Genomic DNA, 16,876 nt, shown 5'->3' with positions numbered 1-16,876 from the left:
TTAAAAAACAATACAAATAAAATATTTGAAGAAACAGTTTTCAAATAACAAAAAATATTAATGGAATTTATTTTGAATTGTGAAATATAGAGAATAATTTATGGATTTAATAATCAAAATGAATTTGTGATAAATTATGATGTAGGAAAATGAATTTTTCATCCTTTTTTTTTTTTTTTGTTTGTGGCATACATCTGGTTTATTTGTAAATATTTCCAACTTCTGAAAAAAAAAAAAAACTTTCATGAAATAAGCTGCTAGCTAGTGCCAAACAAAATTTTCTGAGAAACTGTAATGCAGTATAAGTTTACTCATTTGCAATGGTCCCTGCTATTTGAAGTTTCACATAAGATAAAGGGAGGCTTTTCCTGATTGGTTGTGTTTATCATGCACGTAACAAGAATTTTTCTGCTTTAACTGGCTGAATGGCAAATCTTTCTACTGATTCGCCCAAAGCTGAATATCTGAAAAACACACTGAAGCAAATCTGAATATTTGGTGCATCCCTAGTGAGAACAGAGGTTGATGAATAATACTATGATAGTAAAGGCAGTCAGTGTGTTTCCCAGGTATGGCAGTGAGTTGCAAACCACGAAAGATTTATTTGTAAAACTATAGTACATTTGTATCATGGACAGGCTAATGATTTATTTCTCCATTTGTATTGATTTCATATTTTTTTTTGTATTTTTACATAGTGTAAAAACCCTAGAGACCAAACATGGAACCTTTTTCAAGCCACTTCAGGCCTCCAATAAATGGGTCTGGTCTCACATTAGATGATGAAATTCATCTCGCACCTAAAGGCAATCACAAACATCCATGCTGTTGGCAGAATTCAAACCTGCAGCCTGTTGGTTGGAGAGCAGGTATGCTAACTGCTCACACAACCAGGTCAGCAAATGGTCGACAACATGCAGGGTGGTGAACCATAAACCTCTCCAGAAATGCTCGATGTTGTCCAAAACTGGCAACTCTTCTCTCTCACAGACACTCCAGTCACCACCTCATTATTATGTGACACCTCCAGGAAGTCCAAGGACTCATTGCAGGAGGGCTCTCTACTCTACTTCGCTAAATGCATCTCACCCTCTCCACTACTACGACTTAATTCTCCTACTATGATACCACTACCATCAACCACCCATCATCACCAACAACAGTATTTTTTGTCTGTAAACAGCATGTGTTCTGAAGGCTGATTTGTCTGTATGTGGGATGAAAAACCTGAGTTTCTGAGAGGAAAAAACCCTGCTACCTCCGAATGAGATCAGCTAACTCACCTTCAATTGAAAAAGCCCACATAAGGATTCCCCTCATCATGACGAGAATCGAACCAGGTCTTTTCCAACTGAAGAGAGATTGTTGACTTTGTGCCCTGTTTAGATGTGTTTTCATGGATGCTATTCTGCCAAACTGTCACCCAGTTTGACACGACAGAACTATAACCTAATCTAATCATTTCGCCAAATACATAAACAAATTAATAGCTGCTGTCAACATTCATTCACAGTTCAGTTCCAAACATACTGAACCAGCTCCATCATCCCCCTCTCTTATGCATCTTTGTTCTGTTTTGACCACCTGCCCACACACAGTATATAATGCGATTGTGCTATAAGTTTTGCAACTTCTCATGCACAGATTTGATAAAAAAAAATAGGTAAAATAGCACTATAAGAAATAAGACTTCATGGATAGCATCAATAGAAACTACAAAGCTAAACGACTAGTGTGAAGGAATGAGAAACCAGAAACAAGCTGTTACATTTATATACTGATGCAAAGTGTGTACTAGGAACAAGGGAGTTTATGAACTCCCTTGTTCTGTATGAGTTCATAAACTCATAAGGGAGTTTATGAACTCCCTTATGAGTAGAGTAGATCAGATACAACTGACAGACGATGATATACTAATGGAAATAAAATGCGAAAATGTTATGTTACATATGAACATAACATCCAATATAAATAACAGAGGAGTTAGTCTCCTCCATGTAAGCAGGTCAAGGAAGCAGTAATGACAATTGATTTCACCAAAGGGATTCATTCAAAGTTCAGCAAAATGGCCACTCAGTAGTTCAATAATCTGTTCTGCACCTGCATGCCATCTACATTCAGTAAAGTTATTCTTTCACATTCATTCTTTCTTTTACTTACAGCATAATAACAGATTTATTTTAGGTTGTCTTTAGTTTATATAGTCAGTTTCTCATAATACTTATTAGCTTTCCATACTTATTAGTATGGAAAGCTAATGAGTATTATTAGCTAATAAGCTAATAATACTTATTAGCTTTCCATACTAGAGAATGTAATGTTTTGGATTTGGTGATAACTTCACAAGATGTAGTTGTTAATGAGGTGTTGACACTGCCGCCAGTTGGTGAGAGTGAGCATGAGGTGCTTGTTTGGGTAATGATGAAACAAAAAAGGTTATTGAACAAAAATGGATATATGTGGAAGTATAAAGCAGGTGATTATAGGAAGCTCTGTAGTCAGTTAGCATCAGTATATTGGGTAGATGAGCTGAGCAGGAAAAGATGTTGACAATGCATGGAAACTTACATGGCAGTATCTGACAAAGGCAATGTATAATTGCATACCAAGGGTTAAGTGAGTAAATGTTACAGCCAAGTTGAATAAAGGAATGGATACACTATGATAATGTTGGATTTTTCTAAAGCATTTGAACAAAAGGCCATTGCATAAACTGGAGAATATGGGATTGGAATATAAACTCTTGACTTGGATCAGGGGATGGTTGACAGACAGATATCAAAAAGTGGTATATAGTGGATGTGAATCTGCCAGATTTAATGTGACCAGTGGTGTACCTCATGGTTCAGTCCTTGGGCCATTATTGTTTAATCTATACATTAATGACATCAGGAAGGATCTCCATCAGATGTACAATTGTTTGCTGATGATGAATAATAGGCAGGGCAATCAGGGATGCTACTGATATTCAGCAATTGCAAAATGATTTGAATAGACTGGAAATTTGGGCAAACGAAAATGGCTATCAATTTAATGTTAATAAGTATAAAGCTCCCACCTCATCCCACACTGATGAAGAGAATGAATGATTTTATGACTTAATGCAGTACACTCTAGACAAAAAATGAAAAAGCAACCAAAACTTTACTATAGTAATGGGCGATTTTAAAACGCCAAAGTAGATCATCCCATTCACCAAATAGACACAACAGGACCATACGTATATGGTACAAGCAGCAACTCAGGAATGGCTTTTACAGAATTCTCTATCGGTAACAAGCTTTATATTATGAATACATTTTTTAAGAAAGCCCTCAAAAGAAAATGGACATAGAGAAGTCCAAATGGAGAAATAAAAAATGAAACAGATTATATACTGTGTAAGAACTATAATATACCATTCTGAACGAGTCAGTGTGTCAATGCAGGGAAACTAGATGGATGGTAGCCACCCCTGCTACCATCCACTGCCCAAGGTGGATGGTAGCAGGGGTGGCCTCTTGTGGGAAAGGGTACTTGGGAGAAGGGGGATAACATCAGGTAACGCTGAGCCCAGTGGGGGATAATGATGGGTATAAAAATAGTGGCATTTTTATGCTTTATACTAATGCCAGGAGTATCTGGAATAAAGGAGAGGAATTGGTGGTGCTGATAGCATCAGCCTGGTCAAAGATTATTGGGATCACTGAGACGTGGTTCAGAGAAGAGGATATAATAACAGAAAGAGAAGTAGCAGGGTACAGCATTTTTCGGCAGGATAGAAGGGGAAAGAGTGGTGGTGGAGTACTGCTTATGATAAGCGACGACTTATGTCTTCTAAGAGTGGAGGCTTTGGAAGGCAGTGACACTAATGATTTTGAAAGCATATGGTGTGAGGTAGAGATAGGTAAGACAGGATATTTAGTGGGGTGTTGCTACAAACCAAGGAGCACAGAGGGTGGGGACCAGGAGATGTTTAGTCAGTTGAACTTGGCAAGTGCAAGAAGAATGATTGTTATGGAATATTTTAACTACAGCAGTATAAATTGGGGAGAGGAAGATGCATGTAGCAATAAGGGAATGGAATTTCTAGAATTCTTGAGGGACAAATATCTTAAGCAACATGTAATAGAGGGAACAAGAGGTTCAAGAGTTTTGGATTTGGTCATAGCATCAGAAGAGTTGATAATAACTGAGATGACATCTCTCCCACCAGTTGGAGAGAGTGACCATGTGGTTTTGACTTGGAAGATGAATAGACATGCAGGAGTATGAAAGAGAACATATGTGGAATTATAAGCAGGTGATTATAACAGTCTTAGACATGAACCTTATTATTAAATTACTCTGGATTTAGAGAAAGATGTTGAGAGTTTTTTCCCGCTTGGTTAGACTATAATAAATTTAGTTTAATCCTTTATCATATAGGTAAATATGACTTCTTCATTGCTTCCACCTTAGTATCACCACCTCTGGTCCTGGCTCCCACTGACGAGACCTCAATAAAGGTCGAAACCGGTCTGGGTAGTGGTCCTTCCCTTAATGCATAGTATTATACATGTCCACAAGGAGATGTGCTTTGCATTATGGGAGATACTAAGACAAGTAGTGATGAGAGCTTGGTCCACCTTTACTACGAGTTGCCTCAGTCCTGAAGATACTTCAGGTGCAAACTTTGTTTGCTTACACTTGGATAAAAGAATAAACTAAATTTATTATAGACCAATTAGTATTTTCTCTAATCTGTACAAAATTCTCACAAAAGTAATAACAAACAGGTTAACCTCTCTTCTAGACTCAAATCAATCAGTAGAACAAGCAGGATTCTGTAAAGGCTTTAAACACAATTTATGATATTCATGCAGTAAAACAAATAATAGAAAAATCAGGAGAAAACCAATTGCCTCTCTGTTTAGCCTTTATTGATTAAAAAAGCATTTGATTCCATCAAAACTAATGCAATAATCAAAGCACTCCAGCATCTGGGAGTTCCTGGAGATTATATAGACCTCCTCCAGGAAATATACCACACTACAACAGCAACAATCCAACTTCACGAGTAGCAATAAAATATCAATTGAAAAAGGTGGCCGACAAGCAGACTCTCTATCACCCAAAATCTTACAGCAGTCCTTCAAGAAATATTGAACTGTTGAACTTTGATGGAGTAGAGCTTTTATCTAGGGCTATTATCAATTTTCTATAGAGCAGCAGCAATTGCTGAACAAGAATAGATATGGGCAGGTGTTAGTTCAACTCCTGGACAGTTCTTGCATGTTTCATAGCTCCTACCGCCTGGCTGTATTTTCATGCCTTTAAAATGTTCCGTCCTTAGTCTGGTGATGATTGTGGTTATTTCTCTATTTTCATTAATTTCACTGATTTCATTCTTCTTCTTGATAGTTTGTTTTTACCAATCTTATTTTGGCAATAGAGTTAGCGTCAGTTAGTGATAGTGAGTGTAATTTTTGAATTAAGTATCTTGCTTCTTCGGCTAGTCTGTCTGCTCTTTTATTGCCTTCGATATTTACATGGGCTGGTATCCATTGCAGCGTACCTTTTTCTTTTGAGCTAGTGGAAGCTGGAGCCCAGACTGATGAGGCATATTCCATAGTGGGTCGTACGAGTGCCATATATATATGTAGTTTTGATGTCTTCAGTTTTGCATCCCACTTTGTTCCACAAAGCCTTTTGATGATAATGAGTCTTTGACTCCATGAGGTCTTGGAAATAACAATAATAAGCTTTTATTATTATTATTATTATTATTATTATTATTATTAGACACCTCCAGGGAGTCCAAAGACTCATCCAGGGAGAGTGTGCCTCCTAAGTAAAAAAAAATTTTTATTATTTTTTCTTTTATTATTATTATTATTATTCCTGATACCTCCAAGGAGTCCGAAGACTCATGAGTACAGAAAAAAAATTATAAACTGTATTTAAGATCATCTGAGGTAATCACAGTAAAAGTTGTTCAAAAATATAATATAATATAAAAATCGAATGAAAGTAGATCTTGATAATATGCACTGATTTTTAGCTAACAGCATATCGTAGTTCACATGGCAGTTAAAATGCTTCAGTCAGTTATAATCCGCTGGTTGAAACAAATTTTGAGAAAAAAATTGACAAATGCCTTACAGCATTACTTACTTTCAATACCTCCACATATAAGTATTATTGCTAAAAGCCAGTCCAGTACTAGATTTCATGTTACTGCTAAAAATGTGTTCGGTTTATTCAGTAATTGTAAATCAGTTTATAGAATATACCAATGTCTAGTATACAGTAAATTGATAAACAACTTTTATTTATCTAAATAACGTAATTCATTATGGATAAAATTAACTTAATTTTTTAAACAGTACACTGGTATTTTTACAACAGCACAATCATTGTTTATTGTAAATAATCTGATCATGTGATAATTAGAATACGATTGACAAATAAGCTATTCCACCATTTGCTCAAAGCAGAAGCGCCATCTTTTATAGTTTGCTGGGAATGAGGGTTTTGTGAGTGAGGCTTTGGGACAAAAGAGTCGTATAACGTTACTCTAATTTTATTTTAGTTTTGCGTTTACTTCTTAATTGTAGTTTAATTTATGTGATTATGACTACGCAAGTACAGCAGCAGCAGCAGAGGTTTTTTCACGGACCAAGATATCAAACTCAGAACTACCAAAAACCTCCACCGCCGCAGAACTACTTCAATTCACAACAATATCGGCCACATTTACAACAGGTACAAAATACGGAATTCGATGGTAAACGTTTGCGTAAAGCTGTTGCTCGTAAAACAGTCGATTATAATGCTTCGATTGTTAAATATCTCGAATATCGGGTGTGGCAGCGGGATCACCGTGACAGAAGAGCTGTACAGCCTGATGTGGGATACTATATAGAGATGCTACCTACTGTAAGTATGTTGGAAAATCCCATAAATGCCGTAACTACAAGATTTGTTAGGATATCGACTAATAAGATGCGGTGCCCAATATTTTGTGTAGCATGGACTCCCGAGGGACGCCGACTTGTAACTGGTGCATCTAGTGGAGAATTTACCTTATGGAATGGCTTAACATTTAATTTTGAGACAATTCTTCAAGCTCATGATTCCCCCGTACGTTGTATGGTATGGAGTCATAATGATTCTTGGATGGTAACAGGTGATCATGCAGGTTTTGTCAAATACTGGCAGAGTAATATGAATAATGTTAAGATGTTTCAAGCCCATAAAGAACCTCTGCGTGGTATAAGCTTTTGCCCAACAGATACAAAATTTACAACATGTTCAGATGATGGAACTGTTAGAATTTGGGATTTTCTAAAATGTTATGAAGAAAAGATTCTGCGAGGTCATGGAGCTGATGTTAAGTGTGTTGATTGGCACCCACAAAAATCACTTATTGTTTCTGGAAGTAAAGATAGTCAGCAACCGATTAAACTGTGGGATCCAAAATCAGGCCAAAGCTTGGCAACTATTCATGCTCATAAAAGCACCGTAATGGAAGCTAAATGGAACCAAAATGGCAATTGGTTGCTCACTGCATCGCGGGACCATCTTTTGAAACTGTTTGATATTAGAAATATGAGTCAGGAGGTTCAAACATTTCGTGGCCATAAAAAGGAAGCTACAAGTCTGGCTTGGCATCCTATTCATGAGAATCTATTTGCTAGTGGTGGTTCAGATGGTTCTATTATGTTCTGGGTTGTTGGGGCAGATAAAGAAGTAGGTGGCATGGAACAGGCACATGACTCCTGTGTGTGGTCCTTAGCTTGGCATCCATTGGGACATATTTTATGCTCAGGCTCAAATGATCATACCAGTAAATTTTGGACTAGAAATCGGCCGGGAGATAAGATGCGTGACAAGTACAACTTGAATACTCTTCCCAAGGGACAGGAAGAAGCAATGGAGTATGATGAGTCTGGTACTACTTTATCCATTCCAGGTATGGGTCTGGAGCATGGTTTACCAGACCATTTGCGACCTCCAGACCCAGAACCTGAAGATGAAAATCTCATGATACCAGGCTTGGATTTTGGCCATGACGATACAACTTCCTCTGAAAAATCTCAAGTAACAAAGAAGATACCATTTTCGAAACCAATACCTAAGCAGTTTCAGCAGCAATGGATGGAAAGTAAGCAGCCTCTGCTTTTAGCACCACCTACTGAAGAAAGTCAGAGAAACGAGGAAGCACATATTCCTGTAAGTCAGCCCCCACCACTTCCACCACCTCCATTGCCCCTTTTACCTGATCATCCTCCAAATATGGGAGCTCAGCCATTGTTAGGAACAACCAACGCTGGCATGCAAGATCAACAAGCACAGTTTAATTATCCAAACAGAGGTAGGGGCAGTCCTCGAGCAAGGTTTGGGCCGACACGAGTTAAGCATCAGAGCTCATATTTTCGACCACCTGTTTCAGAAGCAGAGAGAGTTAATCCTCCAAATCCACCAAGAGCTCCATTGTTAGGTGACAGACCTGGAGCTACTCCTTTGATAGCTAATAACCCTCCACCTGCTCATACTGACCAAGAAAATACATTTCATGTAAATGAAATAAAAGAACAAGAAACTCATAGAGACTATGATGAACGACAGCTTCCTAATTATGGGCAACCTATTGTGGAAATCCCTCAAACAGAGTGGTCTTATGTCAATAACCATGGTGATAGAGATATGAGAGTTACTGATAATGGCCAAGTATCAGCAAATACAAATATAACTGACTTGAGGCATGGACCAGGGTATCATGGCAGTGAAGATTCTTATAGGATAGATAATGGAAATCCTGAAATATCTGAAAATCAGGTGTATGACGAAGAAAAGGAATTTTCTTCTCATCCAGGTTCTATAGGTAGTTTAAAGGTGGAACATAATTCTGCTGATGTTATACCCCAGTATCCACTTGAAGATTCTTTTCTAAAAGAAGACAGTGATATGAGATTTTTAGGCCCTCAGGATAGTGACTTCAGACAAAGAATGGATAACCAGCCAGTACCAGCAGATGGAGTTTATGGAAGTTCAAATAAAAGGATCCGACAAGGAGATTTAGGTGATATGAGTTATTTTCCTAATGATAATGAAAAAGCTAAACAAAGAAAACTTAATCATGGTGGTGGTAGTCAAGCAGGGAGAGGAGGAAATTCAGTGTTTCATGGTGGTGGTCGTGGTTACCGTGGTTCATTTCGTGGTCGGTCATTTTACCGGGGCAATGCACAGGGACGAGGAGGCAGAGGAGGATTTGTAGAACAATAAAAAAAATAAAATAATGTGTACATTAACCTATTGCAGAATACTGACATAAAAGTCTGCATGAAGAGATGTATTTTATAAAGTCCAGAAAGAGTGCACATGTATGTGTACCTTTTAATTTAAGAAACAAAGAAGATCATTTGATTCATTTGATTCCTTTGACTTCAGTTGTACAGGAGTTTATTTGGGAATTTTTTGGGAATCATTTTTCTTTTTTGCATTTCAAAATGCAAAATAAAACTTTAAGGCGTAAAGTTTTTTTGCCTTCTCTGAAATTCTCTTTTACCATAAATCCAAGTACTTGTTTTTCTTGTCATGTAGTTCACAGCTGCTGACAAGAGAATGGATACTTAAATTGGATTGTAAATTCACCTTCAAGACATCACATAATAAACTGTAAACCATCACATATTTGTCTGTTTAACAGGTAGATTGAAATAAATATGTACAGTTCTCATTTTCTTTGTACTTTTGCGATAGTTGAAAAGTGCAAGATCGTATTTAAATGTGAATTAAAAATTCCAATTGCCTTATTTTTGTAATGTGAATAGCCAAGTGCCTACTCATTTGAATAAAAACAGGTTTCCATATATACACCAAATAAAGTACAACCAAATGATGTATAATATATATATATATGTATATGTGCGTGTGTATATATATATATATATATATATTATATGTGCACAAAAATATACTACATATATTTTTATATGAAGAGATGTATATATCTATGCATATACAAATGTGTTTTTTGAGACGTTTGCTGTTTATGAATTGAAGATACCTTAAATATATAGGAATTTTTGATGTTTTTGATTGCTCATATGTCAAATATAAGTTATTCCCCCCCCCATTACAGCAAAGCCACAATTTCCAGTTGTAGCCATGCTGATAATATGATTCGACAAATACAATCTATTTTTATAGATTCGAATGTGTGTTGTTTTAATTATTTTCATAGCAGAATTTTGCTTTTTACCTCAATCATATTTTTTACTACAGTATTCACATTCATCTGAAATCTCATACAATGGCAGTGGGCATTTCATGAATGACATGGTTGCCAGTCAGTAGTGGCAGAATTTTTTTTATGAAAGATATCCTTTTGTGTTACAAGCAATTCAAATAAAGGCTTTATGTACTGCTTTGTGCATGCAAGTAAGAGGCGACAAGTGGTTATTATTGATATATTTATTCAGCTTTCATGTTGTATTTAAAGTACTTTATTTTATTTTTATCTCCTTTTCTTTCCAAAGGAAGTAAGAAAGAAGAAGAATGTTTTATCCACTGGTTTAAAGCTTTATCTTTTCAGTGAGCTACACAATGCTGTCTGGTCAGGAGTTACCATATGTTTCTTCCAGAATGATTATCCTATTTTTGTATGCTTTTGCAAGGACATGCTATTTTTTTCTTTCCTTTGCACTGTCATATTCAACTTACCATTTTAATTTTATTCCTATTTGCAAAATTTTATTCAAATTAAAAGGAGACTAAAAAAAAATACATGCTGAAATGTTAATAGGTAGTTCGCACAAATATATGTTCATTAACAAGTCCCACCTTTAGTATTTGGCATGGGTGTAGGAAAAAAGTTTTCCCAAATATTTCAAAGCACTTCACAGTAGGGTCTTGTCTTTTGATATTTGAATAGATTTCATGTGTGTTTGATTCTTTCATTATTTGTAGTGAAATTTCATGTGTGTGTGTGTGTGTGTGTATATATATATATATATATATGAAATTTCATATATGTATATAGGTATGTTACAAGCATATTAAGGTATCATAGATTGAATGTCTCTCTGCTGATCCATATACAAGACAAGCGGGATATGTAAAGTGAAGGGGCAACAGCCTCAGAGGCATCAGTTCTAAAGATAATATTTGAGGTTCTTTTTAAAGAAAAGGACTTTACTAGACATTTTGCCATGTGGCTGTATTTGCCTCATGTAACAAAATGTTCTAGCTTTGGCCCCATCTGCAAATTTGTATAAATCATTGACTATAGCTGTTTAGCTTAGGCCAATAGCTTTTTGGTTTAAGATATCTAAATTAAAGAGTTATCTTTTTATAGTATTGTTAATAGATTTTTCAGATGTCACTTGAATAAAATCATTCAACTTTATGAAATCATCGAATTTTTAAAATAATTTTTTTATATCAGGCCCATACACGACGGGTTGCAAGATCTGTAGCTCATTACCATGTGTGAGCTATAGGCCTCATTTATGCATTAACTATTAATATTAATTAGTTTCACAGTAATAAGTGTTTGTTATACCTGTTTGCCAGTCAGCCACTATATCTAAAATCAAAGTATAAATTACAGTCACATATTAATATTAAATTGATGAGGATATGATTGTCTGGCAATGATAGCTCATAAATAACCCATTTAATATACAAATGTAGACGTTTTATAAGTTAACAGAATCCAGTTGATTAATTAAAATGCTAGTGTTTTTTTTTTTCACTTGAAAAAAGCAATTTAGTCCTTAAAATAATTATGTATTAATATTAATGTGCTTTAAGAATAGCCCTTGAATAGATAAACTATGTTTTTGAATATTTTTTGTAGAATTTGAACCTATCCAAACATACTATCCTTAAGCAAATCCTATTTAGCAATTAAGTTGCTTCATTTGTTCACAAGACTTATGATCAGAAATGGTTTGTAGATATGTATTGATGCAAATAATATATGAAGATGCAAAATTTCAGTTTTATAAAATCATTAGTTTCATGCAGATTTATCATTGTACTTTATGCAGTGTGTGTGTGTGTGTGTGTATATATATATATATATATTTTTTTTTTTTCTATCCCCCTATTTTACAATTAATCCCTTCAAGAACATGCCAGAGATTCACTATAGGGAGCCCTCCCATGCAAGGTGCAGCAGTAAAACAGTTCTTTAGAACACCCACTAGGGTGATACATGGAATCAAACCTGATAGTAACAAATCAGGAAGCTTCTTGACCAGTTTGTGAATAATCCTTCTGACTATGCCCAGAGGGATTTCGGTATGGTAGTATGCAAGGAGAAACAGTTGGGACTGTGGGTTCCCTTGGAGTCAGAGACTCATTGCCAAAAGCCCAAATTATCCATTTTATATAGATATTTTGTTTTAAATGTGTATGGTGCAAAGATCTATAATCTGCAGAGCATACTCCTCTTATAGGACCTTTGAAATTGATATGTATTACATCATGGCATTTTCAAAGTTAAAGAATTTTCTTTCCTGAGAAAATGAAAATCAAGTTTCATACAAACCTTGTGTAACAAATTACATAACAATTTGACCATATGCTTCCAGTACTTGCAATATATCTTTCTTCCTTTTCATACAGCTTTTTTCCTTGTACAGTCCAGATATCCCTGTGGGGTGCAGCTGCAGAGAACTAGTGACAGATTAAAATAGAAAAGTAATGATATTTGTACTTTTGCTCTCCCACTCCAAAAATATGCTTTTTTTTTTGTTGCAAATGCTGCCACATATATTGCTATATATATTCTGCTCTTCTTTCCCTCTTTGGATAAAAATTTAACTGTGCAGTAGCTTCTCAGAGGCAAAGTATATGGAGAATAGCAGTAATGGAATTGCTTATCACCTTGGAATAGCAACATAGCTTTTTATCAGACTGAAAGAAAAGCTGAAGAGCTACATTAAATAACAGAAAAAAACAAAGAAATCAGAATTGAGAAAATACAAGGAATCATATTTATTGTTTGATATTTTCAAGTTTAGTGATGAGGAACAACCTCCGCTTTGATCTCCTGCAATGAGTCTTCCATGGAGACTTGGAAGTAATACTATGTTACAAGCTGACAACATGAGACCTAACAAGCTACAGTGTCACCTTAATACCACTATTTTGAAATTAAATATGAATTGTTTTCAGAAATAACTCCATGAGACCCACAAAATACTTTTTTTTTTTCCAAAGAACTTCAAAAATTCCATCAGAAGCTCTTAGTATCACAAAAAGTTCTAAAGAATTTTTATATTTCTTTCTTGCTCATCATTCCTCTATTTGTTGTTCAGTCATATTTTCAACCTGCTTACATTTTTCACTTTGCTGACTCCATTGATTTTCATGAAAAGGATATTTGACACCTTCAAATTTAACAGTTGAATTTTAGAAATTTCATCAATAGTTGCCATCATCAATGGTAGCCACTTGCTCCATACTAAAATTTTATTACTAACACTGAACAAGAAGACAGGGCAGCTACTCTCATGAACTCATGTAGCCATTGTAAATGTCACTCACCTGTTTAAATTAAAATGTGAGCCTCTGTTAACTCAGCCAGGTAACATCATGGCTGTGCATTACTCCCTAAGCATTAGCCAAGACCATTTTGTTTTATGTATGTAGGAAAATTTAACTATAAAATATTTTTATCTCATTTCATCTTCCTCTACATGTCAGGCTCAGTGGTATTTTACATCCAGATATTTAGGCTTTTTCTTACGTAATTAATGCTGTGATAGGACATTTCTGAATATGTAGATTTTGTAGATAAGTAGATATGTCTGTTTTGTGTGTGTTTGTTCTTCTTAGGCTGGTTTGTGTAGATGAAAAATTGTTACCTCGTGAGACTGGCTAACTTATCCTCGCTTTAAAAGTTCATATAACAATCTCTGTGATAAAACATTTAATTCTGTCTACATAGACTGTAAGTAGATAAGTCTGTGTGTGTTCTCTGACTGGTTTGCCTGTTAAATCCACATCTTTTTAATGATTACTGTTACTGCTGCTAACAGTTGAGCTACAGAAGTTAATCTAATAAAATGACATAAATTTTATATTAAAATGTGTGTAAATTTAATTATAAAATAGTTTTATAAAATTTTAATTATTTTTATAATTATATATTAATTTGCAGTTTTAATATACTTTTTTTTAAATACCTCTGCATGCTTGTAGTGTGCTCCACTCCATTCCAATCTCTCCGTGGGCTTCCTCCCAGATCTTAAAGTAGAAGAGCAACTGAGGTAGTCTAAGGTTCTTGAATATGTATGAGTACAGATTGAGGAAATACCATCTGTATAGCTTTAGTGGATAGGATGGGAAGGGGTGTGGTAGTATCATGACATATAAGTTAGTGAACAGTTAGTAAAGATTAATGCGGAAGTAATGCTTTGTAGAATTGAGGGAAGTGAGGAGTGAAGAAGAGGCTATAAATGAATTGATATGGAGTGGATATTGAATGGAGTCTATAAAGGGATTGATGAGCAAGTTTTTTTGCTTGAAAAGTGGTGAGTGAATAGATTGCATTGCTTGAGTAGAAATAGTAATAAGTTTAAGGTACAGTTTGACCATTGTTTGATAGTGAGGACCACTCACAGTAAATCTTTAGATTCCATGAAGTCTGGGAATAATAATTATAGCTGAGTATGTAGACTTTTCAGCCAAAAAAAACAAAACAAATGTGATGTAAAAATAATTGACATTGAGTTTATTAGGCTATAACAGTACAGATGATTATACCTACTAGTTTCTCCACATATGCTAGTGGCTTCTTCTGGGTTAGGAAGAACAAAAAATAATGCAATTAAGAGGTAAACATAAACCATTGTATAAATTAAAAAAAAAAAAACAGAACATTTAGGAACTGTTAAATAAAAGTAAAAAGCAGAAAACATGAAATGTGGAAGCTGGCACGGGTCAGTCATTGTTCAGTAAGTGTGTGCGTGATAGTTGGCAGAAAAAGTTTAAGTGTGACGTGAGGAAAGATCTAATAAGCAGCTTCCAAATATCACATAGAATCATTTCTTGGTTTCTGTTGAATGTGCTTGTGAATGGATAACATCGTAGATTCTTTGATGTTGCAGGCATTGAAGTTGTCTTCTATGTAAGGCGTGGGGCTCTTTTCCCATTCAGTGTTATGGTGTGAGTGTGGGAGAAGTGAAAAGCTAGAACATAATGGAGACATGAATAACAACAGGGACAGGCCTAGCTTTCCACTTCTCCCACACTCACCATAATATTGAAATTATGGTGGACAACTTCAATGTCCGCAACATCAAATAATCTATGACGGTTATCCACTCACAAGGCACACTCAACAGAAACTAAGAAATAATTCTGTGCGATATTTAGAAGCCACTTATTAGATCTTTCCTCACGTTAGACTTTAACTTTTCTGCTGCTATCATGCACAATGACTGATCCATGCCAGCTTTCATGTTCCATGTGTTTTCTGTTTTTTTACTTTTATGTAGCAGTTCCTACATGTTCTGCTTTTTAGTTATGTAATGGTTCATGTTTACCCCTTTATTGTATTATTTTTTGTTCTTCCTAACCTAGAAGAAGCCACTAGCATATGTGACGAAACTAGTCAGTATAATCATCTGTACTGTTACGGCCTAATAAACCCAACTTCAGCTAACTTACATCACAATAATTCTGGCTTTTCTGATGTTAACTACCACCCATCAACTGTGTAGTTCAAGTGATAGCTCAGGGAATGAAGTGTAATGCACTGCAAGTATGAAGAGGTATTAAAAAGTATATTAAAACTCTAAAATAATATATAATTATAAAAATAATTTAAAATGTATACAGCTATTTTATAATAAATTTTTACACATAATATTTTAATATACAATTTGTTATTTTATTAGATTCACTTCTGTAGCTCAGCTCTGCATTCACCGACAGCCACAGTTCTGTGGCTGTTGTTGAATGCTCAAGACTAAAAGCATGCATTATTTGATTGTTATTAATGATGCCTCCTGAAATCCAAGGTCTCATCAAGCAGAGACTACTCCACAAGCTACCATTCAGATGCATAACCATCATCACACTACACCATCTATTATACCACTAAATGAACATTAAATCCACATTATGTTTTATGTAGCTTTTTGTTTTTATCTCCATTTTTGTTTCCTTGATTCCTATCTATTTATCCCTGTACATGATCATAATTTATGAACTATATTAATGTTCTGATATCATAACCAGCGTAAAATGAAACTACTTAAAAAGCATAATTCTGTACTCTTTTAACACTATTTTACACTAGATCTTAGCCAAATCTTACTGTTTTTAATTCAGATTTGGTAGGTTTATCCTACTTGGTTTTTCAAAAAACCACAAAAGCAAATTTTGGACTCATACTGGTGGAAATTTGGACAAATTTCTACCAGTACATCCTATTTTAAAGATAATTTGTTTTTTCTGTACAGTTATCAACTCATAATGTGTTTAACCCTTTAAAAGCAAAACTTTGTAAAAACGATGTCACTAAATCATTTCACAAGTTGAAACCAGCAGCATCATTCATCTAGTTGTTAGAAATATGCCCCTCCCCAATAATACCTCGCAGATGTTTTCTAAAATGTTCAGTGTCATATTTTTGTAAGTGGTTGCAGTAAGTAAATCTCAACTGAAAAACAGCACCAACCTATAAGATATTCAAAGAATTTTAATGCTTGAACATTATTATTATTACTATATATATACATATACACACACCTCTGCAGATTCAGAAGGCATCACAGGAGATCCATTATTCGTATGATGCCCATCATACCTCTCAAACTCGTTCATCAACCAAGCACTTACTTCTGGCAACCCATTCATGACTCCAAAAAAAAAAAAAAAAAAAGTAATA

General features: G+C 35.0%; 2 protein-coding genes across 2 annotated transcripts in view; one reads left to right on the top strand and one right to left on the bottom strand.

Annotated features, from left to right (window-relative positions):
- Positions 1-6,427, bottom strand: part of LOC150095954 (cilia- and flagella-associated protein 298) — a 125,323-nt gene extending 118,896 nt beyond the window's left edge. The window contains exon 1 of the mRNA XM_090408835.1: positions 6,136-6,427. The gene's annotated coding sequence lies outside the window, so the exon portion shown is untranslated. The remainder of the gene's footprint in view (positions 1-6,135) is intronic.
- Positions 6,428-6,509: 82 nt separating this feature from the next.
- Wdr33 (WD repeat domain 33) lies at positions 6,510-9,779 on the top strand. The gene has a single exon (XM_090408901.1). The coding sequence runs from the start codon at positions 6,595-6,597 to the stop codon at positions 9,247-9,249; it is 2,655 nt and encodes an 884-aa protein (XP_090265027.1). The 5' UTR covers positions 6,510-6,594; the 3' UTR covers positions 9,250-9,779.
- The last annotated feature ends 7,097 nt before the right edge of the window (positions 9,780-16,876 follow it).

This window comes from Typopeltis vanoorti, chromosome 19 (genome assembly GCF_054136105.1).
Source record: "Typopeltis vanoorti isolate ZY-2024b chromosome 19, IOZ_Tvanoo_1.0, whole genome shotgun sequence".
NCBI lineage: Eukaryota > Metazoa > Arthropoda > Arachnida > Uropygi > Thelyphonidae > Typopeltis > Typopeltis vanoorti.
Note: the sequence above shows the minus strand (reverse complement) of the source record. Positions and strands in the feature narration are given on the sequence as shown.